The sequence below is a fragment of the Pleuronectes platessa genome, chromosome 19 (assembly GCF_947347685.1).
Source record: "Pleuronectes platessa chromosome 19, fPlePla1.1, whole genome shotgun sequence".
Taxonomy (NCBI): Eukaryota; Metazoa; Chordata; class Actinopteri; order Pleuronectiformes; family Pleuronectidae; genus Pleuronectes; species Pleuronectes platessa.
Genome location: NC_070644.1, coordinates 14,480,225 through 14,505,708, shown reverse-complemented (window position 1 = coordinate 14,505,708; position 25,484 = coordinate 14,480,225). Strand labels below are relative to the sequence as shown.

At 40.3% G+C, this 25,484-nt stretch overlaps 1 protein-coding gene across 2 annotated transcripts in view; it reads left to right on the top strand.

Annotated features, from left to right (window-relative positions):
* The window catches only part of LOC128424680 (NAD(P) transhydrogenase, mitochondrial), a 28,116-nt gene extending 24,293 nt beyond the window's left edge, over positions 1-3,823 (top strand). For both annotated transcript variants that reach the window (XM_053411012.1, XM_053411011.1), the window contains exons 21-22: positions 192-307; positions 1,277-3,823. In XM_053411012.1, coding sequence (XP_053266987.1) covers positions 192-307; positions 1,277-1,426 — 266 coding nt within the window. In that variant the 3' untranslated portion in view covers positions 1,427-3,823. The remainder of the gene's footprint in view (positions 1-191; positions 308-1,276) is intronic.
* Positions 3,824-25,484: the final 21,661 nt, after the last annotated feature.

The following is a 25,484-nucleotide window of genomic DNA, read 5'->3' as shown; positions in this document are numbered from 1 at the left end:
TATTTACAAAATCGTGAAAAAGTAATTTGATTTGAAGATCGATTGATTTAAGTGTTGTTGACTCCCAAACATGATTAAAACAAAATATATATAAATCGCCATTTCCGAAGAAAGAAGAGTCAAATGGTGAAAAAAGGTAAACCGATAAAGATGAGGTCTGTTTTTAATGAACTTGTTGTTTGTCCAATCAGACACTGACCTGGTCCTGGTGATTGGTGCAAATGATACAGTCAACTCAGCTGCACAGGAAGATCCCAACTCAATCATCGCTGGTATGCCTGTGCTGGAGGTCTGGAAGTCTAAGCAGGTGAGACATCTGGGACAGGCATGTGTGATAATGAGGTTGTCCTGAAGCCCAAAACAGATAAAGAGGGCTTGAAGGTTTTACAACAACTGGACTGTGTTTTATTGCTTTAAATGAATGTTGCCGTCCACACCCGTGGAGGGGGGCCTCAATTTGAAGATGCACTCAAACTTAAAGAAATGCATACTCACACACGCACACACACACAGACACAGAGTCTTGCAGTTCCAGGTGCAGTCCCATCCTGATCCCATTAGCCGTGCCTGTGTCGCTGTGGGATGACGACATTCAGACCATCGCACTGGCAGCACTCCGAGATCTGGGATTTATAGAGCACGCTCCCACTAGTTTCCACACACTCTCTTCTGGGGAAATCAAAGAGGACATTCGGCCTCACCCCACACACTCGTATAAACGCCCACAGAGATGCACGCTCAGGTGCACAGATACAGAAACACAGACACACTCAACTTGGGTTTACGAGGAATCACACTAATACATTTAAACAGTCACTCGCAAGTGATGCATGCATGAGTCACGTGAGACCGCTCGCTGACATAAACTACTTGTACTTACACAACAGTTAAACTTTTCAAGTCAAACTACTTGAAACTAACTTTGAATATGAAATAAAGCAGCTGTTACAGAGCACTCACCCCTTCGTGTTGGAGGCTTTAATGGAAACGCTGCTCGTTCACTTTGAATTGGATGACATCATGCGTCGCCGAACTGCATTGTGGTTGCTTAGATTTGCTTTTATCGAAGTTGAGAAAAAGCTAAACTTTTCAAGCAGCATATTAAATCACTTTTAAAGAAATGGGACAGACGCTAGCCAATCAAATCACGTCAATGCTAATACAAGACGTATAACATGAGAGCGAGTCTCGAGGGAGGAGGCAGAGACAGTCGGCGAACCTGGTGTGTTTTCATCTGGTTGCTGATTGCATGTATGTGGCTGTGTTGCTCCTGTAGGTGATCGTGATGAAACGCTCCCTGGGTGTTGGATATGCAGCTGTCGACAACCCCATCTTCTACAAGACCAACACAGCGATGTTGCTCGGCGACGCCAAGAAGACTTGCGACGCCCTGCAAGCCAGGGTCCGCGAGACCAAGGACCAGTGAGGTGGCCCCGCCCCCCCACTGGGACCTCCACAGAGCGCACACATGGAGCGAGGAAGGAAGACGACAACGAGGCAAAGTTATTCAGCATTAAGATTAATCTGTGTCTGACCTTGACTCCATCAGGTCGGCAAAGATGATCATTAAGAAAAATGTAAGATTGGTCAACCCTTCCTATGATCTGTAAATAAAAGAAACAACAGTTTATTGTAAAAGAAAACACATGTGCACAAGGAGCCAGGCAATGCAGCTACTGTAGATTTCTGATTAGAGCTCCCCTTGTGGTAATGTACTTAGATACAGATCTCTTTGTCTTCATCGCTTCTTTTATTTCCGTATATCAAAGGAAGGGTTCGTCAACTACGTCCATGTGTAATCTCACAAACACCTGGTGGAGTGTCATCGTACATCGATCTAAAACCACAATCAGAAATGTAGATGCATTAAGATGTTAGATACGTAACAGTTCACTGTTAAGATATTTTGTAGGAAATCGTTAAAAGGAAATTTGAGATGAATTGAAAGACGTGAAGGTGAACCACCCCAGACAGAGGAATGAGAGAACTTAACGTTTAACATGTCCCCACACTGTAAAACGTCTTCGCCTTTTCCCCCTAGGTTTGTTATTGTTGAAGTAAAGTAGTTAATTATTTCTCCGATAGATCGATTTGTTGTGTTCTCCTCTCAGCACCTTCTTTCTCTCGTCAAGTGGAAGAAAAAATCTGAATAGTGCGACATTTTTGTAAAGTTCTTTCGGTTCCAGTTTTATACTGTATTGGGAGATTTTTGTATTGGAACTTAAAGTTATCGTCAACCTAGAAAAAATGTCTATGCGATCACGTTTTAGGAGCCATAGCCAGTTGTAGAAATACAGTCGTGCTATTTGCTTTTTTTTCTTTTCACTTGAGTGTCTTGTGGCCCTTGCCTGTAAACAGTCACGTGGTTCCAAAACGTCCAAAATCCATTCAAACCTCGTCTATCCAGCTTTTAAACGCAATAAACCAAATAGATCTACGTCTGAGACGGTAGCTGTCCTGTAATGCGTATTCCTACACACACACTGATGTAGCTCTGATAGCTGAATGGATTGTACGTTTTGGAATCATGATTGTACGTGTCCCCTTCATCCCGTGTGATTTCAGATGGCAAAGTACACGTGATGCTCTCTGTCGGCCTTTGCGCTGAAGAAGGTTTTTTTTCTTTCTAAGGTGAATGAGGCTAAACCACTCCAATATTTTTGCTCTCGAGGGAAATTAAGGGTTTGTAAAGCAGGGCCAGATGCAAAAAATGACTGTCGCGTGAAATCTAAAACGAGTCTAAAACGACAACAATGAACCTTATGTCAAAGCGAATCATGAATGAGTATTTCTACACTTAGGTTGTCATTTTGTCATTCTCTTTCCCAAATTTGCACACACATATACACACACAAACTTGTGCCAATCCTCCCCCCTTTTACTCTCAATCTGAAGAGATTCTACGGCACAAATGTAAAAGGTTTGGCTGCTGAATAACCACTTGAGTAGAAAGACTCCTCACTCTACACCTGTACTGACACAGCTCGACTAGAACTAAAAACCCATAGAGTTTAATTTCCGGATCAGGTTGAACTGCTGCCATCCTTTTTTGTTGTCTTTGCCTTTTCTGAGTTTTAATGGTCACGATGCATTCAATGAATTGGTGAGAATTTAATCCTGGTTCACGATTTGAGGAAGAATAGCCCATGTAAGAAGTACTGTACTGTAAGAAGTTAGTTATCTTGGGACCTGATACGTTGACCATGACAACTATCCTACCTCTCCGTAAAATGACCAATAGCATTACACAGGACCTTCCGATCCGACCAATCAGCTTTTCCTAAAACTCCCACAGGATGTGTACCGGACCAGTCGCCTTCCATCCACTCACCTTGTGTCCTGAACCGGACCAACAGCCTTCTGTTTTGTGCTCACATTTTTAACCACCAGACCTCAGTTTGCTGTTTGTTGTGCTAGTGTAGAGCTGCAGATGTCATTAGTGCTCATGTAGGTTTATTACTTGAACATGTCGAGTAACACAAACAACCGCAGTCATTAGGGACTATTCGACTGAGGAGTCGGCTTCATATTTGTAGCTTGTTGCCATTTTTGAGTGAGTGATCAAATTGAGACTGTTAGAAAATCTTGATACTTTTGCCCTAAACGCCCCATGTGCCCTTATTGTGTTTCCTCTGAAGGAGAGTATTTTTGTAAAGAGGCCTCGTAGTTGTGCAGAGCAACAGAGGGTTTTTGAAATTGTGCGATGTTTCCGTGCACCTTGTTAAGGAGATAAAAAGATGAAATGTCCTGTGAATGTGTTTTCACCCCTCCTTTCTTTTTCATGGAACATTTTCATCCCTAATAAAACTGTATTTACACAAAATGTTGCCTGAAGGAGTAAATTTTTCTTATTTATTTTTTTCACTAACAAATCTCTTAAAGATGCAAATGAAATTCCTTACGGTAAACAAGTTGATCTGCAGGCTTTCCCCTGAGGTCTACCACAGCTTTGATGGTAATGCTACCTGCCCAGTTTTGTACGGCAGGGTCTGAAAACTCAAATATTTGCTGCAATTACCTGGATGATGGATCGTGAGGGGAAGGAGTCCCACACTGGCTCACACAGTTCATCTGAGCAACGCTGCTTGAAAAAAAGAGAGTAAACCAAGTAACGTACACATATTGTGCAAGGGGAATTTTAGCCTCAACAAAGTCGGTACTTTGATAGGTGAGTTTTCTACTGACAGCGGTGAACCGGTGCCAAAACTGCAGGTTCATTGGCCAGAAAAAATAAGGGAAAATATTTTGAATCCTAACTAAAATGTCACTCGGTGGAGCGTGTACCTCTGCCAAGGCCAAACAGTCCGTCTCCCTGAGAATGTCAAAAACACCTTATCTCACGATGTTCAAGAAAGTGGAAAAACTTTGGAATCTACACCCTAATGTGGATCACGTGGTAATCCATCCAGTAGTTTTAGTGGAACGATGCTAACCAACAAATGGAGAACAATTCAAGATAACTATATGTACAACATGGTTTTTAACAAGATACTCACGCTTTTGCTCAAAGATGATTTCGTAAAAATGTACTGAATTAGTCTTTGCCTCCCTGAACCCAGCATCTCTTAACAAATGAAGGTGTCGATACAATAGCTCGGCCTCGATGAGGGATGGTGAGGAGAAGATGCTGTGGAAAGACACCTCCATAACCCTGAAGTGTCCCCGTGCGACGGAATAAGATCGCATGAGTCCGCCATGAGGGTTGGGATAATGAGCGAAATGTAAATATGAGTTTGTGTGACATTTTCACCCACAAGTGGCACTTGATTGCTATTCATCCGCAGGGGAGAGTGAACTGGAGGCACTTAGGAGGGGAGTGGTGCCCACCGAGATGGAGCAGATTAGAACCGTGGATAGATTTATGGGGATGAGGATTGCATGTGTGTGCGATGAGGGCGGCTTCATCCTGTAACAAGTAGCACTCAGACGGGCTGTTATCTGCTCTCGGGCCGGGAACAGATCAGAGAAACTGTCACTCCCGCAGCAGGGGCGAGATAAAACGATAGTGATAACACAAGATCAGCTGGAGGAATTACCACCAAGGATTTTGTGTCCGTCGTGTGTATGACGACTTATTTTTCGTGTGCATCGTCCATCTGAAATTGTTGTCTTCATGAAAATGAGTAATTTCTAATCTAATTTTCCTCTTATTTCTGATAAATAAACACGGAGAGTGTCTGCATTGCTATCAAAGGTCACGTGTGTGTGTCTGTGGTGTGTGAGAGCATGAAGATCCATGATCTGATAAGGGCTGAGGTGACAGCCTCCTCAGCTCAAGCTGCTCTATTGTCACACAGCCTGTATTTATCCAGATAACCAGCAGGCTGCAGACACAATACGCCTCCATCCCTCCTCCGTACAAGCACAGTCGGTCGTTACTGGAAAAACACAATTTGTTTTGCCCGGCCTTGCATGCAATTTTTTATGTGATTGAATTATTTATACCGAGAATGTGTTTTGGTGTTCTGGTATTCAGGTTCCTTCAGGTAAGAGTTGAATAATCACAACATAAAAGTTAATCCTGCTTTTGAAACTTAAATTCACTGCAAGTACACAAGTGGTATCGGCTTTTGACATCAAGAAGGAACACAACAATAAACAGAGAATTTAACTTGAGTTGCTCTCTTTCCCCAGCTGGTAATTATATTATATTATTGATTAATAAAAATTTATTATCAGCAGTGACATGCACCATTTAATATAGTTAGTCGAGATACAAAAAAGTGTCTACATAACACACCACATTCTATAAACTAAAATTCATTAGAATAAACCCACAAAATAGGTTATTGTATATGAAATAACACAAATTGAAATTTGAATTGTACAGTTACCTAGTCAATACATTGAACATTGTCAATACAGTTTGTGCATATGTGAACCTGCATTTTAAATATTAGATCATGTTTCCTGACATGAAGAGCACTTCTTATATTTCAGAATCAGAATCAGAACTTATTTATATAATACAAACAGAAAGTTTTTGATGTAACTGGATTCCTTTGAGAAACTGGATCATATTTAAAAACCACGAACAAATAAAAAGTTAATTCATGTACACAGCTGTGGCTCCGCCCACTCCTTCAGTGCGCAGGTGAAGTTCGAGCTAGATTAGCCAATTAGCAAAATGCTAACGCAGCTGTTTGTGCAGTATCGAGTGAAGAAGCTAATCCGGAAGTCCAGCGTCCACCAGGAAGGGTTGTATCACCAAGTGACGTCTTTAGGTGAGAAAATTTGTTTTTGTGTGTTTGCTGTGTTAAAGTGGGATGTTGTGATATCAGGTGTGGGCCTCAAACACATCACTTGTGTTCACTGCCATGTTTGAGTCTTTAAACTCTGCTCACTGTCAGTACTGCTGCTGGTCAGTTGTGTTAATATTGAGTTTAGTCTTTACACTCTGCTCACTGTCAGTACTGCTGCTGGTCAGTTGTGTTAATATTGAGTTTAGTCTTTAAACTCTGCTCACTGTCAGTACTGCTGCTGGTCAGTTGTGTTAATATTGTGTTTAGTCTTTACACTCTGCTCACTGTCAGTACTGCTGCTGGTCAGTTGTGTTAATATTGTGTTTAGTCTTTAAACACTTGTGTTATGATGCTGAACACTTTACATTAAGCTGAACACTGAAGATATATGTCAAAGTGTTACCTCACTACATCTTATTATTCTTCTTCTGCTGTTTACTACTGTTTCCACCTAATTACACCAGTTCCCTCTGTTAAGTGTTCCAATCTTCTAACCTAGGATTTGGGAGAATTAATTGTATATAATTTTTAATTTAATTCTGTGTAGCTTTGCGCTCTGAGTGCTGCATAACAAGTGGATTTCGGGAAACATCTTCTACCGTCTAATCTCTGCCATGCTCATGTTGTTGTTGTTCTCTACACACCAAATAGGAACCTTTACACTTTCTGAATTCACGTACATATGTTTCCTGGTGAGTTGTCTTAACAAAGCCTGCTGCTAAACCCCCTGGAACCACACGCGACTTGCTACAGCAACATCTTCCCTCAATGGCCACAGTAAGAACCAAGCTGTTTTCCCAGCACTGTTGGTTCAACCAGGACTATTTAAGTCAACGCTTGGTCTGGAGCATTATGCAGGGTGCTTCCCAGCAGCACTTAAAACCATCTCTGCGACAAACACTAGTTTGAAATGGAACGCACATGGCCCTGTGTACATGAAGTAATCCTCGCTGAAAGCCGTACAGATGAAACCATGTGTGATGGGAGAGATTTGTAGACGCTCCCCCATCACAGATGATGTAGATTTGTTGTGGGTGCATGTGCGTGTGTGTGTGTCAACATCAAGCCAGAAAATGTGGCTTTAGTACGAGATGAAACTTCCACAACAAATCTTTATACCAGGACCAACATGTGTTTAACATGCCTTCCAACCAGTTGTCCGGGTAAACATGAACGATGTGCTGTATCTCTGCTGCCCTGCTCACATGCAACATGGAGATGTACAGCCTGACCTCACCACAGGAGGTCTTATATTAGACCTCTTAAACCGTGGTCCCAAATCAGACAAATCTGTTGTCGTACCCTCACAGCAGTGGCTCATTAGAGCCCATTGCTCATTTTATTTATGCTCGACTGAAAAATATGCACACATAATAGTTTGAAAGGCATCAGGCTAAAGTTGCTAGATTTAAAGAAATTAAACATCTGTGATGTTACAACACCAAGATCATTATATCATGAAGTTAAAGATGCCATATTGGTGACACTATAATAAATATTACACAAGGTTATTAACCCCCATCATTTCAGTTTAGTACAGTTTGTCCCCTGTTGGCAGTTAATTTATAGGCTAAATGTGACGTCTTGCTATTAGCACTGTAAAACTTGTTTGTTCTTCTCCTTTTCTTTTTCAGCCTTGTCTTGCACAAGAAGTCTAAAAATGCACGTACACTGTAACTCTTCATCTTTGCTTTGTCTGTATGTTTTAGTGTCATCATGATGCCGTCTTACGGTAGACTTCTCCTGCCTAATTTGGACGTACCGTATTGCATTTGCCAGAAACTAAAGCCCTCTTGCATCTATAATATGCTTTACTGTTATGAAGGTTGACCTATTGTGCTCATTCCAGCTCTGTGTTTCCACCAGAGAAGCTTTGTATGATTTACGGGTCACATAAAGTCCTTTTTTATGTGGTGTCTGCTTTGCAGCCCCTCGGTTTAGCCTCAGGTTGAAATGAGCAGTATTTCAGGGTTTTTCTTGGGACTGGGTACATTGTTTGACACAACACAGGTTGTTGTTTTCTAAGGTACCAATAATTCCAATCTTTGAGTCTATATTCTTGAATATTCACTCTGTGCCATTTAAGAACCTTGGCAAAAAAAGATTTAGTGCATGGCTATAGAGAAAAATGATTTATTTTATATGTAAGAGTCTTCTATAAGTGCCTTTTTTGTAATTTTTTTCCTCCTGAAGAGTTGTAAATCTGATCAAATGCTTACTGAAGCATAACATATCCAATGTCAAGAAATATATAAAACCTATTGCTAATGGGATATTTTTCTTACGATATCAGACTGTATGTAAAACTTGTATGGTTCATTTGTATGCTGGAGTATATTGAGTGCCTGTAGGGATAATGGGTGGTGCATGGAGTGGATAGTATTCACAACAGTCAGACGCCCGGAGTTTAGTCTTGCAAGAATTACTTTTAACATATCTTGTTTATTAAAACGTATCCCTGCCACTAAGCCATGTTTAATATGAAAATCCAACGTTGAGATATTATACTGTGTATTCCTCACAGAATATATGTAAAAACATATGTCCCTTTCTTTAATCAACCATTATCTGTTTTGTACAGGTTCTAAGGATGAAATAGTAGGTTATATCCACCATTCTAATCAATCACTACAGCACTGGTCTTGTTATATCTACAGGTGGAGAGATGGTGTGCCATCAGTCTGTGGTTAAAAACTTTGGACCTCTAAACAAGAGGAATGTTCCATCCTTGATCTCGGGTAAGTTCCCTTCCTTAATGTCTAATCTGATCGTCTTAACAGCTTGTTTGGAGAAGCCTTTAAACCCCCAGATCCAGGCGTCTTGGATACATCGTCCTGAGGACACACACACAATGTCTGGTCCTGAAATTGTTTTGACTGTGACAGCCAGAGATAAATGTAGACCCACTAACCTGACCAGCGAGCAACACAACTGGTCTCTTTACCATTTCATTGCTGCTTAGGGCTGGCTAACATAAACATGGTGGGAGTGTGTCCTTTTAAGCTGCTTTTATTGTCCAGCTGCTTCCCAAACTCTGGATGTAAATTGTTGAAGTTAGGAGGGATGAATGAGAGAAAATGTGGAAAAGAGGTGAGGGGGTGGTTAATGTATCGGTAAGAAGTGAGGGGATCAGAATTTCTCTGAAGTGAGGAAGGGAATCATTTAGAGTGGTTTTTATGTGTGTGAGTGAGTGGGCATATGTGTCATTTAAGCAGAGGCATCACAAAGCTCATTGAAACATCTTCCCAGACCACTTCACATCAGTTTGTTATGGTCTGGTGGCCAGGCGAGAGTTGTTGGGGCAAAAAAGAAATGCAAAACGTATTTACGCTGAAATGTTCGGAAAGAAAATGTGTGCAAATTAAGGGGGGAATTGCACAGCACGCTTTTGAAGTCAATAACTGTTGCTGTTGTGCTCAAACACGGATGTCCTCCAGTATGAGAGACATTTGTAAGTTAAATGTATTGCACTTCAGTGTTTTTTTTTTTTATCCCTAGACAACAACTGATGAACAGCTCCTATGTGGTCACGCCACCACTCAACAGTGGCTGTCCATCATGGTGCTGCACATGAAGTCATTCACTTGAGCAACGTAAAGATAGCCTATAGTGGGAAAGAAAACGGCTAACGTTGCAAACTAGCATCCGTTATATTAGGTTAAGGTAAAGGTGTCCTGTCTGCTGACTAAGTAAAACAGTCACGAGGCCAATTTGACTTGCCAGTGTTTCATGTTGAATGTGGTCGTAATGGTCAGTTTCCTTTTGTTTAATGTTTATCGTGAAAAAACATATTTCATTTTTATATTGATTGCATAAAGGTTTTAGATTTACCCACAAAGCAACACAGACAGCCACAGCTTAGTCTGAGGTTGGGGTCAAACCTTCACTAACTTTGCCCCCCTACTGTGTGTAATTGGGCCTGTCAGGTTGTAAAATGCATCATGTATAGGCTGGTAGTTTGAATAGCTCTGTCTCAGCAAGGGGGTTGTGTGTTTGTGTGTTTAAACTTTGTGTAGAAATGGTGGTTAAGTAAAAGCTGCCATGGTCTCGTACCTTTTTTTTTTGTTATTTAAAAAAAACCCCGTCTCATTGGTCTGTTTGAATGTTTATTGATCCTCGATGATGTGACGCAAAAGTATCGCACTGTCGCGTACTTGTGGTTTTATACCGGTTTACACAGACTCGCATATTCTCATCGATGGTCCAGTGTCTGCCTTCGTTCTAACAACATCGGCTGTACTCTGTGTTGTAAGATACTTTATTTTCAGCTCAGATATACACATGGGACTCTATTTTAACAATATAAGCACATGTTCTTAAGCAAACATGTCTGTCCATAATCCCCTTTTGCTGGTTTAACAGTGGAGCAAAGGTCTCTGCACCAGAGTCATTTTTCATAAGTCTCGTAATCATTGGTGCGTTCAGGGCATATTTTTCAACAAACCAGAATCCATTGCCTTTTAAAAGTCAGGTATTCTTTCACCTTGGCAAATTAATTTTATAATGATGGATTTGTCTGGGTCTCTGCAGAGCAAACAGATCAAAGTGAAAACTCGCTGCGTAGCGAGAACAATGTAAACATGCTGTGTACCCACCGATGACGATATAATAAATGATCTGCTACTGACTTCAGACCAGGTTTCGTCACTTTCTGCTGCCTCAAGAACGCAATGCATCAACGAATTGCCTGACCACACCTCAATTTTTAAGAGACCAACTTGCCCATGGGTGCAAGTGCATTTGCTATTTAAACAAAGTGGACAGTGCATGGGAAAATGAACTGTGTCTGAAACTATAAAGACAGCTTTGCGCCTGGTGTAAAATGGGGCCCTTAATGTTTACATTCAAGCCTTTTTATGGCCATCTTTAGCTGGCTGTGGATTAAGTCTAATCCTCCATGTTTAGTGTATAGACTTGGCAACAGATTGCTTTTACATTTGCAGCAGGGCATTCTAGGACAGTGCACCCTAAACTAAAAAGGTTCTTGAGGATCTGTTTTTAAAGTTTTCTTAACCTGTTGGAACATTTGGGAAGTCAGACAAACCTTGATTACTGGGACTACGAACACTTCTTTCATAACCACAATTATTTTTGCTCTTAACAACTATAACTGCTCTGCTGCTTCTTAATGAATATATTTTCTACCACTGCCACTATGACTAACAGCTGTACTATTATTACTGCTAATGCAAACAAGAGTCAGGAACAAGGGGGGAAAAGATGCAGATTGATGTCTGTTCTCTCACTCCCACTCTTCTTTCCTCCCTCGCCCTCTCAATGGTGATGTAAGTGTTTTCTGACACGTTTTCTGTGGTATCTTTTTGTAGTGTGACCTGTGTATCTGTGTTAGGGTGGCACAGAGGTGACTAATAGAACAAAGCAGAATGGGAGAAAATGAGAGACAGAGGATAGTGTGTGTGTGTTTTGGTGAAAAGTTTCTTCAATGGGATTCAGGTATCAACTGGATGACCTCTTCTGTGTCGAGGGGGTCCTCATAGAAACACACACAAAAGAGCGACTGACACAATGAAGAAGGGAATGAAAGGGGGATGAGGTTTCACGGCCGAAAAAGGAAAACATCAGATCCCTTTCTTTTTCTGCCTCACTCACTTTCTGTCTCTTTCTTAGTGTTTGTAAAACTACAAAGGGAAAACACCTGAGCACCTTATTTCGGCACCGCTAATGTCATAGAAGGAATGTGCCACTAATGTGTGTGCGTGTGTGTGCAGCTGAATGTGCGTGTTTGTTTGGGTGTTTGAATGAGGGGAAACGGTAGGAGCCAGCATACCTCACTGACTTACCTACCTGAGAGTCTTTGAACGCTCCCCAGCTGTATGGTGGCCCATTCAGTGATCAGTGGCGTGCATGAAGTGTTTGATCACACCGTCTCAATGGGTATCTGATGGAACCTGTTTGTTTGCCAGGGAGACACTGATGCTGATATTTTGTTTTTTTTCCTCACATTGGATATAAGCCAACCACTGAAATGTGAAGACAGTATCTCAGTCAGTTGGACTTAATGCTTATTGAGTAATCATTTAACAACATTAATGGGAGGCATGATTGTTTTTTTTAATCACAATCTTTATTCACACCACCAACAATCTAATTATTGCAGCGACTCTGCCTAATTTGCATCCGTATGGAATTTATTGCATTAAAACAAGCGTTTCCTTTTTCTACCGAACTGTACCAACAAATAATATGACTGCAGCTTTGCACCACATGAATATAGTACAAAGATAAATCTATCATTACTGAATTACTCTGTATATGTGCTGAGATGCATAAGTTAAATACAGCAATTTGGGTTTGACAAAATACTTGCTGTTTTCATTTTAACTGTTTATACATGCACCGGCTGTAACGTTTAGATTGACCAAGCCCAGCACTTCAGTTTTAACCATGTATATTAAGTGACTAGACACCGTGTATACAAAGATTTGAATTTGGGCAGCACATGTATCAGTAAAGGAATGACAGTAAGATGCAGTTGGTTGAATGGTTGATCATGGTGTGGGTGGAAACTTTTGATACCCACATCATCATGATGTGGGTTGTTCATGTCCTTGTGTGAGGGATGGACAATAGATATTCCGTGCCAGCAGACGGGTGCAAAGACAGAACAAGAGGAGATGGTACAAGGACGTCTTGCTTAATTGTCACGCACATGTTGGACTGATTTGTTTATTTGGTAATTGCATAATAGTTTTTAACAAAGCATTGATCAGCATATTGTTAAGTACTTCAATTTAATTAAGTCCACTTTGTTTATGTTAAAGGTTTCTATTGTTTGTTGTGAATATGGGAATTTCAGCAATCCATCCAATCACTGACAGATTCACAAGACATCAAACAAAATACACATCATTATATGAAGAAAAGAGTTTCCCCCTGAGAACTTATAAACAGCATCTTGGATGTATTATGATAACTGATATTATAGAAAGTGCTGATGGCAAATGTCACTGAGCTCTGCTTCGTACAGACTCTGATGTTATTTTGGCATAATGGCCTATTTAAAGCATCACTCCTTGAAAAGTTTTTTTTATAGAAAATGCAAAGGGAGGTAGGACATCTTGTATGGATACAATGAAGATGGAGAATGCAGATGAATGCTACATGGAAATGGACAGCAGCATGGACAGAAATGAGTCAAGGGAACACAAACATTAAATCAAAGTTCTGTTAACTTCTGTAGCCAAGGTAAATAAATGCTCTGGTCACTATTTGAGGAAATATAGTAGCAAAGTAGCTGACCAGAGTTGTGTCTCAAAATGTTTCACAACACAGAGATTGCAATCATAAGTGCTTTGCACAAAATGAACAAAAACATATTGATGTTAATTCAAATTAGACGAAATCAGCAGGTTAAGTGCACTGCTGCTGAGCAACAGTATAGCAGCTATTGGCAACTCTCTTAAAGCCCTACAATTTGTTGTAACATTGGTTATATCATAGTCAACCTTTGGGGAAGCTATAATGGTGTCAGAAAATGCTTATCACCCAACCCTTTAGGGAACATCTGGGTGTGACACCCAGTGGTACAATTTGGTATACCAGTCCAGTATTTAGCTTTATATTAGTATTTGCTATGTAAACATTTACATAAGCCATCACTAGAATACAGAAACAAAAACAGCAAGAGAAAAATTGAATAGAGTTGGGGAGCCCTTATTTGATGACTCACTATATGGAGTGGTCATACATTTTAATTTGCAGGGCGTTTGTGAATTTCTGGTGTGTCCTATGCAGCAGGGGCCACACACTGCTGCAACTCCGTCTGCCAAGAGACTGCTGCAGAATAGGAAATATTAAGTGGCCATTCTCAGACGTGTGTTCCAGCATCAGTATGACATTTTACGTAGTTCTTTCAGTCGAACCATCATGGTCATAGAGCAGAAGAGCTATGTGCAATGTTTGTGCAGAGTTTCTTTAATTTTACTTTATTCGCAGACGCTTTGATTGTCCACAGAGGATGAAGTCTAATACTTTGTCTTCTGTTTTTGCTCCATTTCTGCCAAAACCTGGTATATCAAGCATCTGAATCTGCAGCTTAGGATCTTGAAAACTCATTTAATTAATGTTTCCAGAGAGTGTAATGTATTGTTCAGCATAATACGTGTTTGGTTCTGTGCCTGATTTTAAAATATGCACCTAATCATGAAACGCTCGTCTTTTCGAGTAATAGATTGATCCCAGAGACCAAAATCCATTATGTTGGTTCTTGAGACCAAAGCTACAGTTACACTTACACATTGGCCAAGCTAGCATTCAACAGTTTGCGTGCAACCCATCCAAAATGCAAATGGAAAGTAATACCACGATATGGATGATTAGTATTGAGTATATGAGTTTTAAGTATTGCTACTGCAGCATATTTGATCACATTTGTGTAATCAATTGGAGATGGTTCAAGCTAAATGTTGTAACTCTCTAAATGGAAAATCCAAATAGAATCTGGTATTGCGATGATGTTGGACAGTTCAGTCTACACGTCTTAGTGATGCAGTCTAGAAACAATATAGGCATGATTTTGCTGGCACAATTTTCAAGAGAATGGTTTTAAATTGTTAATAAACAGGAATACGACATTGCCCCGTATGTGGTCAGAGAATTGATGAACAGTATGAAGGCAGAATGAGCCAAAAATGGAGAAGGTACAAACTCCAAGTCTTTGAGCCAGGAGTTTTAACCGGAATTTAGAGTGAAACAGGAGATGGTTCCCCTTCATACTATAATCTTGCTCACATGCAAGATTTATTAATTCCAAAAGTGCTCTTGTATACAAAATGCGTTCAGCTGTTGGTAAATATTAGGACTATCAATAAAGTTGAATAAGCAATAGTCGAAGCTAAGCTCTTTTATTTGCTGCCAGATGATTTATTCCGTCATCTGCTCACATCACTTCTGGATATTCATTCCAACTTTCCCATATTTTCCACGCAGGTGTGTGTGTGTGTGTGTGTGTGTGTGTCATATCAGAGTTGGCCATGTGTTTTGAAACTTTACCCCTCACACCCCAGCATGCACATGGATCGCTCCACATGCCAGCTCATCACCAGGCCTGGAGAGCGAGTGCATTATGGGTCTGTCTGTGTGTGTGTGCACGTTGATATGTGGGTGTTCCTTGATTACTCTAGTCTATGAAGGTATAAGGTTAACTACCAGTGCAGCATTTACTGAAAGACTACCCTGGAAGGTGCATCATCATCATCATCATCAAAACTGAGCTGATGGCTTCATAATGACCGTAATACAAAAAGACTGACTTTGTACCTTCCGTCGTCTTCATCTGTTTCTGCATTCTCTTCCAAATTCTGGTTGTGATTATATAAAAAACAAACCCATCTATTTATACAACCCCATGAGCACATGCTTTGAAACTCTATGGTCTGATTGGAGCTTTGCCAGGAGATGGACAAACAGTTTTGTTGTGCCTCCAATGAACAGTTTGGTAATAGTTTTAACTTTTATTTTTCTTTTCCTCAGATGTTCGGCTTACCAAGGGGTTGTTTCTGAACATTTGAGGAATGATGGCACAACAGACCCCTTCAGTTCAATCAGATCAGTCCCCTAAATAGGCCTAATTTTCTTTTCATCGAGATCCATGAATTATTCTCTGGAAAGTTTTTTTTAAACATAAACATGGTAGAGAAAGCCCTGGATCTGCCCCTTTGTCAGGATCTGCGTCCACATTTCATGGGTCCTTTTATCACCGATGTCTCATTCATCCACAAAGTTTCATTAAAATCTGTTCACTAGTTTTTGCTCAATCCTGCCAGCAGACAAACTAACATTCACAATATATATCCTTGCTAGATGTGAATAACAAAGGATTATTATAGTTATTAAAACATATCTAAATTTTATATTTCCAAACATCTGATCATATGTTTGTTTGTTATGTTTAAATTCATATACAAGAAACACCAGTCAACTGATGATCTAATATACATTTTAAATATTGTTATTTTCATGTCTTCTGTGTACGTTTTGCAGTGGGTGTCCCAGAATGGACGTGTTACATGTGTACATTTGCAACAAAACTGTGGTAAACATGGGTTGGCCTATCTGCTTCTGCCGGTCTATACTTCAAACTGTATGTTTTAGTTTTGTTTTGTCTTTTGCTTCAGCTACTGCTACTGCCCGACATGTGGTTAGAAATAGTGTGTCACCGATGCTTTGTGCGTATTCCCTTGGCCTGAAGAGAGCAGTGATGTAAGACTTGGATGAAGGATTCCTTCCTGAATTTGTGATTGTCAGGTTTTCTCAGACTTTTATATGACTTTATGTTGACATCAATTTATAATGACTGTTATTTTGCAGAATCATACAAAAACAACACTGATGCATTTACTGAAGGAAAAAAAGGGACCTGAGCTTTCGTTGATAACAGTGGTTCTAAAATTTTCCAGTGTTTAACTCGGTTCAGCCAATTAATACATCAGTCCGGTAAAATACATCCTAGATTCATAAGGGCTAGAATTAAGTTCTTGAAAGTGTTTAAAAGGTGTTGATTCAAGAGTCATTACCAACACCAAGGAGGTTATGTTTTCTCCCCAGGCCATTTGTTGGTTGCTTGTTTGTAAGCAGGGTTACGCAGAAACTACTTGATGGATTACCATGAATCTCGGTGGAAGAATGCAGTATGAGTCAGGGAAGAACCCATTAAACTTGAGTGCTTATCCGAATCAGGGGGCAGATCCAGGATTTTTTTTTAAAGTAGTGCACTATACTGATTACTATTCAAGTTTTGAGAGTTGTTTCGTTGAATTGTGTATGATTAATTATAAATAACATTTTATGCAGTTAAATAATCAGTGTTTTCCCAGGAACTGCACTTTATAACCTTCATAAAGGAGGATTTATTGGATACTGTGGGCATTAGCTTTAGCTAGGTGGTCCTAATAAATTGACTCCTGACGACAGTGCATTAATTGGTCTAGGCCCGTATATTACTTTGTGTTGTGGTCTTTAAATGTACAGACTCCATTTTCTACCATAATAGGATTTCGTTACGATAAGGAGGAATATGTCCGACTGTGGGTTCATGATTTTTTTTTCTGCTACCGTTCAAACGTAGATGAGTCATTTGTTCTTTCCCGTCTTTAAATAACATTATAAAACATTTCTCAAAGGTCAAATGCTCCAGTGTACCGAACATGTTTTGGGACACTTTGGGCCCATTACTCGTATGTATGTTTGTGAGTGGCACAGAGCTACTTTGGAGTGACTGTTAACAAAAAGGGTGAATCATCCCACCTCTGGCTAGATGTCTCCCCACCAGGGACTATTGTAAATATTTGAGAGGAACTGTTGACATGAAGATAACACTGACTAATGGATATGCAAGCCTGGACTCAAGAAAGCCCCGATGGGACTGTGGGAGTGATTAAGAAAAGGATGGGGGGGCTATTGGAAGGGTGGTGGAGGAGAGGATGGAAACGTGATAAAAGACGAAGAGTAGAGACATCGAGAGGGGAGTGGGAGGTGTAAAGGAGGGAGGAGTGATGTAACAGAGGGGAGAGTTGGGGGGGACAGATTGTGTGGTGGGTGAGAGGTGAAGGCAGGTGGGAGAAACCCATGTGGAAACTCATGAACTGAAGAGGACAGTTTAGCTCTCAGTGGGGCCTTTTCTTAATCCAAAAACTGAGCAAAACCAAAATGAAAGCCGCAATCACACGAGCTGAAATTCACTCATTCAAATAAATCCTTCATTGAAAAATTGTTCAGTCGTTACTTGTTCAGTCACTTGTTCAGTCGTTACGGTCTCATTTTCCCATGTCCTGATTTGTGAGCGTACGCTGCAGTTTCATTTGATGAGCGGAAAGGAAGAAGTGAAGGGATAGGAGGCAGCAAGGGGAAAACTTTCCATTCCAGCACTGGTGTTTAGTTTAAGATTATATCAATATTGATAAAACTGTCTGTAACACTGATTACAGGCAGATTACCTTTACTTTTCTGAGAAATGAACAACAGGGAGGAGGTGACTGCTGCTATCTAATAAACAATTTAATACCAAGCCTGTAGGAAAGTCTCTCCTGGATAACAATAGAGTCCCATACGTTTTGATTACAGAGATGTAGCAATGTTTCTGCTTTTCAGTGATTAAAAGCACTTCTATTAACAAGAGAGGTCTGAGCAGAATTTGGCCTTGAGATCACTTTGTTTGTTTTTTTTGACTCACAAATTTTGTTTCAGCAATATTTGTTCTCGAACCAGCTTCTGAGAAATGTTTAGATATTAGTACTGGAGTCAGGTTTCAGAGGGGATTCTTAAAAAGCACATCTGCCAGCCTGATTATCTGTCTCTGCTGTTATCCACACACTCAATGTTGGACTCCATCCACCCATCCCCGCACTACAATTATTGGCCACAAGCTTCTCCAAGACAAAACAGCAAACTAGCGTCATTATGTAGTTTGAAATGGGCACAGTAAGCAGTAAGAGTAGAACTCTTTCCCTTAAAAGGAGGAGAACATTCTATGCAAAGCAGCATACTCTTTAATCTTGGACTAATATCTGTGACATTTGGAGGATGGTGGCTCTCTGTTCTGCATCTTTCTTCTTTATGGGGCTGTTTCTCTTCTGGCCTGTTTGTGTTCCTTAATGTCGCTGTCTATAACTTGACTGTATCCAGGCCTGCGTAGAGTATTTGGCTGTGGAGACAATATAACACTGTTACTACTTTCTTCAAGTATGTTGCCATGCAGCTTTCTCCTGCCACCACACATGTGTGCTCTTCAATGAATCTGCTTTGTATCCGTTTTAATTGTCTTGTTTGTGTTGCTCAACATGTAAACATGTCATCTTTCTAATGTTTTTACCCAATCAATTACAAGATTCAGCTTCTTAAGTTTAATCCGTGTTAGACCAGTAGAGCAGCACTCAAACTTTTTTTTTTTTAAACTTTTGTGTCATATCAGTGCAGTGCCTGTTTTGAACATGCCTGTTTAGAATGGGTTGTTTGTCTGGCCTGTGGAGCTGCTGGCAGCTTTTTTTCTGAAACTATCAAAGTGACCTGCCAATGCTAGTTGGCTATTTAGTCAAATGTTAACAATATTGAACTGATTGCCTGTTCAAATTCCACCTGACTGCACTTCCTTGGGCCCTCTGCAACACACATTCCAAACATGAAGCTGAAATTTGTTCTCCAAATACTAAAGCCACATCCTGACAGATGGACAACTAGTAGATTAATCAATAAAATAACAAATGCGGCTTAATTTACAATAAATTCAATCACCAACCCCAATATTGTTTAAATGAGATCATAGAGATGCCCATAATAAAAAAAATGTGTTCAAACTGATTAGATTTAGTGCCAAACTAAGTTCAAAACAAACATGCATTGGCTTCCTTTTACAATGGAAAATACAACTCTTCCGTTATCCAAGCATAAAAGGGGCATGTTAAGAATTCAGAATGTGAGCAATGCCATGTTTCAGTCAATTAACAATCACGAAAAAGGGAAAACCACAATGTAAGACATGGAATCTCAACAAGCCATGAAGAATGTGGAAAAATGAGTGTAAAAACATAGACAAAAAGAACGAAAGGAATCTTCAGTGGAGGTCTAAAAGGCACTTTGCCCCAGTTTACACTGAAGATTCAACACACATGTTGGTTTAGCAAAGTTCTGAGGAAATTAATTCATCAGGGAAAACTAAAGTTTGCCCCAACCACTGCCCTGACCCAGTGGTTTCAGCGTCTGGCACTGAGGCCCCCCTGAGACAAAACTGAGACAACTGTGCATTTTTTTGTGAATATGTAAAATGCAGAAATGTTTGGTTATTAAAATTCAGCAGGCCAAAGACAGTAATTAACTTTAAGTTGATTTTCAGAACACCAGAATGAACCCTCATGTATCTGTGGTGAACCGTATAACCCATCGAGAAGCTTTCACAGTGGCATGAAAGTTTAAGTAGTCGAAATGCCTTAGGTTTGGTCTTAGATTTACCGGACCTTCCATCTGTGACTCTCTTCTGACGACCCTGCTGCAGTTTGTCCTGAAGAAACATCTCATATTTATATTCCATTCCCTTTTGGCTAACTGGTGTGACTCTTACTTCTAGGGTGGAGACTCTTGCAGGGTGGACAGAGACGACACACCTGCACCCACATTGCCTGCCCTTGCCATCGAGTGTGTGGTTCAACTCCAGCTCCCATATTAACACACACTTTGAATTATACACCAAGTTAAATTCTTAAGGAGGCAGACCATTAAATTAGAAAATGAAACTGCCCTTAGCTAATACATTCCAATCCGATTACCTGTTAACAGTCACTGACATTTTGATCAGAGGTGCTATGATTTATTTTATTATAAAGGGATCCTTGAGAGAACAAAAATCTTCCATTGGCTCATTTTAAATGGGAAAAAAATACAGTTGCATCTTCAGTTTCACAAACACAGTATTGGAATTATCATTAGCTCTATTTGCCTTTTTGATTTCCTACTGCTCCAAATTTGATTAAAATCAAAGCACATTCACATGGTTTGTAGTGATTCAGAGCGAGAGAGACAGGGGTGAGTCAATGTCATTTGCAGGTTCAATTGGATACAGCATTTTGAGCTGTTGCCCAACTTGTTGTCCGTAAGCTCTGTGGTCTAGGTAAGCGTACGTGTGTGTGTGTGTGTGTGTATGTGCGTGCTCATGCGTGTGCTACGTTAAGTGTTCCAGGAATCAGAGTGAAATGAGAGGGGGGAAAAAAGGTTAGAGCTCCAAAGGACGTTAACTACAACCTGGAGGGCGAGCCTTCCCATCTCTCCCCCACATGTACGCACACACATCAAAATAACCTGTTGCCCAAAGTTGAACCCCAGAAAGACAACAGAGCAGATATATGACTATTTTACATTCTGTACTTTGATATGTTTTAAACAATTTTCTCAGCCAGTGATGAGATGAATAATTTTTAGGTATTTAAATTGAGATCTAAATTTCCTCATCACAAGTTCTCCATGATGGTGCAGAGTGGAGATGTCTATGGTTTATAGTTTAAGTGATAATGTTGGATAAATTAAAGGTCGACTACCTCCTCTTAATGCTCTGGAGCTTTAGTAGTAAACATGGTTAAAATGTTTAGGGTAGTTAGACATTTCCTGTTGAGTAATGAGCAGTGATGCAGCAAAAACACTACATGTGAATATATGTTTGTGTAATTGAATGTTTCATTTAATGTGTTGTCTTCCACATCAAAGCATGCGTCAGCGGGTGACATGGAGATCCTTGTAGACTGGTTCAAGATGTCTCCAGGTTCTTTAGTGTTGTGTTCCTACAAATTTGTTGGATCGTGCATGTGCCTCCGTGTGTTGTACATCCAAGTGTGTGTGTATGTGTGTGTCTTTTGGTCAAGGTAGGAGTGTGTGAGTCATGCTGCGTACAGCTGTGGTCCAGATGAAGGAGGCCACCTGCTCCCTCCCTTTTCTTCATTTTCTTCTTACCTCCATCATTTACACGTTCTCCCAGACATACAAACAACCTCCAATTAGGCCAACCTTGACTCGCTCCATGCCTAGGCTTTACACACATGATGTGCCTCATATTTGGTATGTGCTCATGTTGGTGCTGTTTGCATGGGGCAGATTAAAGGGAGAGATAAAGGAACGGAGTGAGGAGACATTGGATTCAGTTCATTGGAAGTTTCATCTGTGCTTCCTTGTTCTATTTATTTTAGTCTAATCATAGGACTTCAGAAATGAAGGTGAATTTACTGCCGTTCTGCTCCATGTGTTAATTTCTTGATCGCTCACTTTTTGCGTTTTACCAAATCAAACTCTTATCTGACCCTGTCCCAGTCAGGAAGCCTGACTGCTTGTGGTTGGTGTGTTTGTGTCTCCTTCAGTCACGGTGGTCGTCGGTTGGACCACACTAGGTGTGTTATGTTTTCTGCATGTGCGTGAGTTTGGAGGGATGTTATGTGTCGGCTTGCATGCTTACGTGTGTGTGTGTGTGTGTGTGTGTGTGTGTGTGTGTGTGTGTGTGTGTGTGTGTGTGTGTGTGTGTGTGTGTGTGTGTGTGTGTGTGTGTGTGTGTGTGTGTGTGTGTGTGTGTGTGTGTGTGTGTGTGTGTGTGTGTGTGTGTGTGTGTGTGTGTTGCAGTGGAGGACCATATCAACTAGCCATATCAAATCTGAGGATAAATATCTGGCATCGCTTTGCCTAATTTCACCCAACCAATCAACCTGCAGTCTCTGTGCTGATTGGTGGAGGGGATGTAATCTGAATTCCTGAAGGTTATGCTAATTACCAAGCATGCTGTTCTACTTGTGTTTAATCCTAGAATTGGTATTCATAGATCAGTTCTGTTGTTCACCTTTTCAGAGTTTAGGCTCAATGTCTAATTGAAGTTGAACATATTTACTTTGTCCATGACTTTGACCATTTAACTAACAAAGCAGTACGATTTGAGCAAAAAACGGACATTTTTCAAGGATCTACTTGTTAACAGTTTTCCATCCAATTATCTAAGCCATGCATTACATTTTGGCCCAGGTCATGCTCCAGAAATGAAAGGAAATGAATCAGAAAGATGGATACTGTACCACACTGCACTCTCTTGTTACATTTACCTAATTCTTATATTTGATTAGAGTTCGCTAATTGTATTTTTGAATCTGAGTCACTTTATCAATCAAGTGTTTATAGCGATTGTAAATCTGCTTTTAATAAAGTTGTGAAAATCATCATGAAATCAGCCATTTTTTGCAAACAGTAATATTTTTGAATCATCTTCAAAATATAAGTTGTGTATCTGGTTAATTTTGAAGTTACGCACAAAAACAGTTAAAGAGAATCTACCGTTGAGATATCAATAAAAAACCATTGAGAAGTCATTGCGTAATTGAAAAGCACACCCGCTGTTTAACTCCCACTCCTCCTGACGCTTTATAAGAGCATATCAAAACGTCTGGTCTATAAATGGTATTTCTGTGTTTATCCCTGTTCTCCATTTCAGCCTCCATACATTCCAGTCAAATGAGGCCTCCCATTGGGCCCAGTCAGTAATCAGCCCACTGGCTGGCTGCTGCTGTTCTGTAATAATATTCTAATAAGCAGTGACTGCTGCTTTGATGAAGGCCTGCTACTCCTACTGCTGATCTACTGAACTTACTCCTACTTGGGTAATTAAATATATCTGGAACCAGGGAAAATGGACCACCGGCTCTCCTAGTTTCTGCTTTTCCTCTCTCTCTCTCTCTCTCTCCGTCTTCCTCCTCGTTCTTGTTCTTCAAGTTTTTTTCCTTCCTCTCTCAACTCTTTAATTTCTTATTTGTTATTGTTTCTCAGGTCTGATAGAAGCTTAGTGCTGAACTGCCGCTCTGATCTCACTCCTACCCAGGTAATTAAATCAAGAGAGGGGACAGTGGGAACATGGACCACCAGTGGGAGGATGGAGAAACAGATTTCAAATGTTTTCCTTTCTTGTTTTTTCAGTTTGTCTATGATCACCCATGATCAGCCATTTTTTAACTAAATCATTTTTGCTATCCCTCATTTTGTCTTCTTTCTCTCTTAGTTACTGACTCTTTCTCCCCTCCCCCTCAATCCCCTTGATTGACTTGTGTGGGTGAACAGGCCAATTTGTTCTCCCGGCATCTAAAATTACCTGCCTGTCTGTTTGGATGTGGAGAGGCACAGATAATTTCTGCTCTCCCATCAGTGACTACGGTTCATGCCATTCACATAAAATCAAAATCAGCATTGTTTGTATAGCCCTTTACAGAAGGTCATTTCCTAGGGTCACTTCCTGAAATGATATCAAAGTTGTTTGCATGAGGCAGTTTTCCATAACGGAGACCTAGTCGAACACAGAGCTATAAGAACTGAAATCAAAATACAAGACATATTCAGTGATAAACTTGGGCTGTAATGAGTCACTGAACATAATATTGCAAAGCCCTCTTTTGTCTATATTTAGCAGTATTGTCTCATATAGGCATCATCGTTTATGCCATAAAATAAAAGTCTTCATATTCACGTGTCAGGAAACAAAGTTCCTTTCGGCCTGTTTATAATTAAACTAGAGATTAATCGCTCAAGCTCTGGTGGTGATCTTCAGTTTTTACAGAAACACATTGTTTTAATCAGTAGTCCAAATACAGTAGTGTCTGTGGTAACGTTTACTTGCTGATTAATAGATCCTCAAACGTTATCCCCTGTGTAGATGTTCTTCTATGGTACAAGGTACTGCGAGTAGACTCTAAGACGACCTCCTTTTAGTGTACACCCAGTTCCTCTCCTCTGTTGAGAGATGGTTTCAAGATCGCTGTAAATATGACAGATGAAGTGCACCTCGGCGGAGCCTTAGGAAGGTGTGAGTGAGAACTTTTTGGTCTCATTCCTGGTTCTGTCTGGCTCTTGTTCAGCTCCTGTTTCACTGTCCTGTCAGCCATCATACTGGGGATCTGGTATTAAACAAAACAAAACCAACATAGTGCGGATTCCATTGTGTGTTTGTGGTTTTTAACTTGGCCTTTCTGGGTCGTTTTGGAATTCTAGATATAATTTCAACCACACAGGCAAACACACATACAGATACTCAATATCCAGTTGAAATAACATTGCCTTTGTGTTCTAAGTGGTGCATTAATATTGGCATTGCTGCCTCGGATTAGGAAAAACACAGCAGATGTTTCTAGGCAGACATTCTAATTTTACAGCTTTGCATTGAAACTAATCGAGGCAGATTTGTTTCTACCCATATGCTTGTTTTTTGTGTGGCCAGGATTTTGTGGCTACATCTTCCAGCCTCCAGCTTGCCTGGCTCTTAGTGCAGATCTCTGTGCTCACTAGCTGCACCTCTTCCCTGTTTTGCCAGCTCATTCTTTGGATGGAGAATGTGTTTATTCTTTGTCAGTGTGAACATTATTTCATTTAATTTCTTCCCTGGTTTGTGGAGACTGTGGTGAGGAGGGGTGACCCAAAGGAGATAACATTGCTGTGCGTGCTTGTGTTTGTAAGTGGGTCTGTGTTTACTGGGCTTCTTGCATGTTGTTCAGAATTTTAACTTCCATTTGAAATAAATCAAATTTTATCTCTTTTTTTATGGGATGCTTCCTTGAGCCAAACTCTGTCATTCCTAGTTCAAAGACATTTTTGCAAAATCCTGCTAACAGAAAAACAAACTGCATTGAAAACATACCTGTGTACTCTGCCAAGGCCTTACAGTTCTACACATGATATCTTAGGTCTTAAAGTTGAAATGTATATAAAAAAAAGTGATTTTAAAAAAAA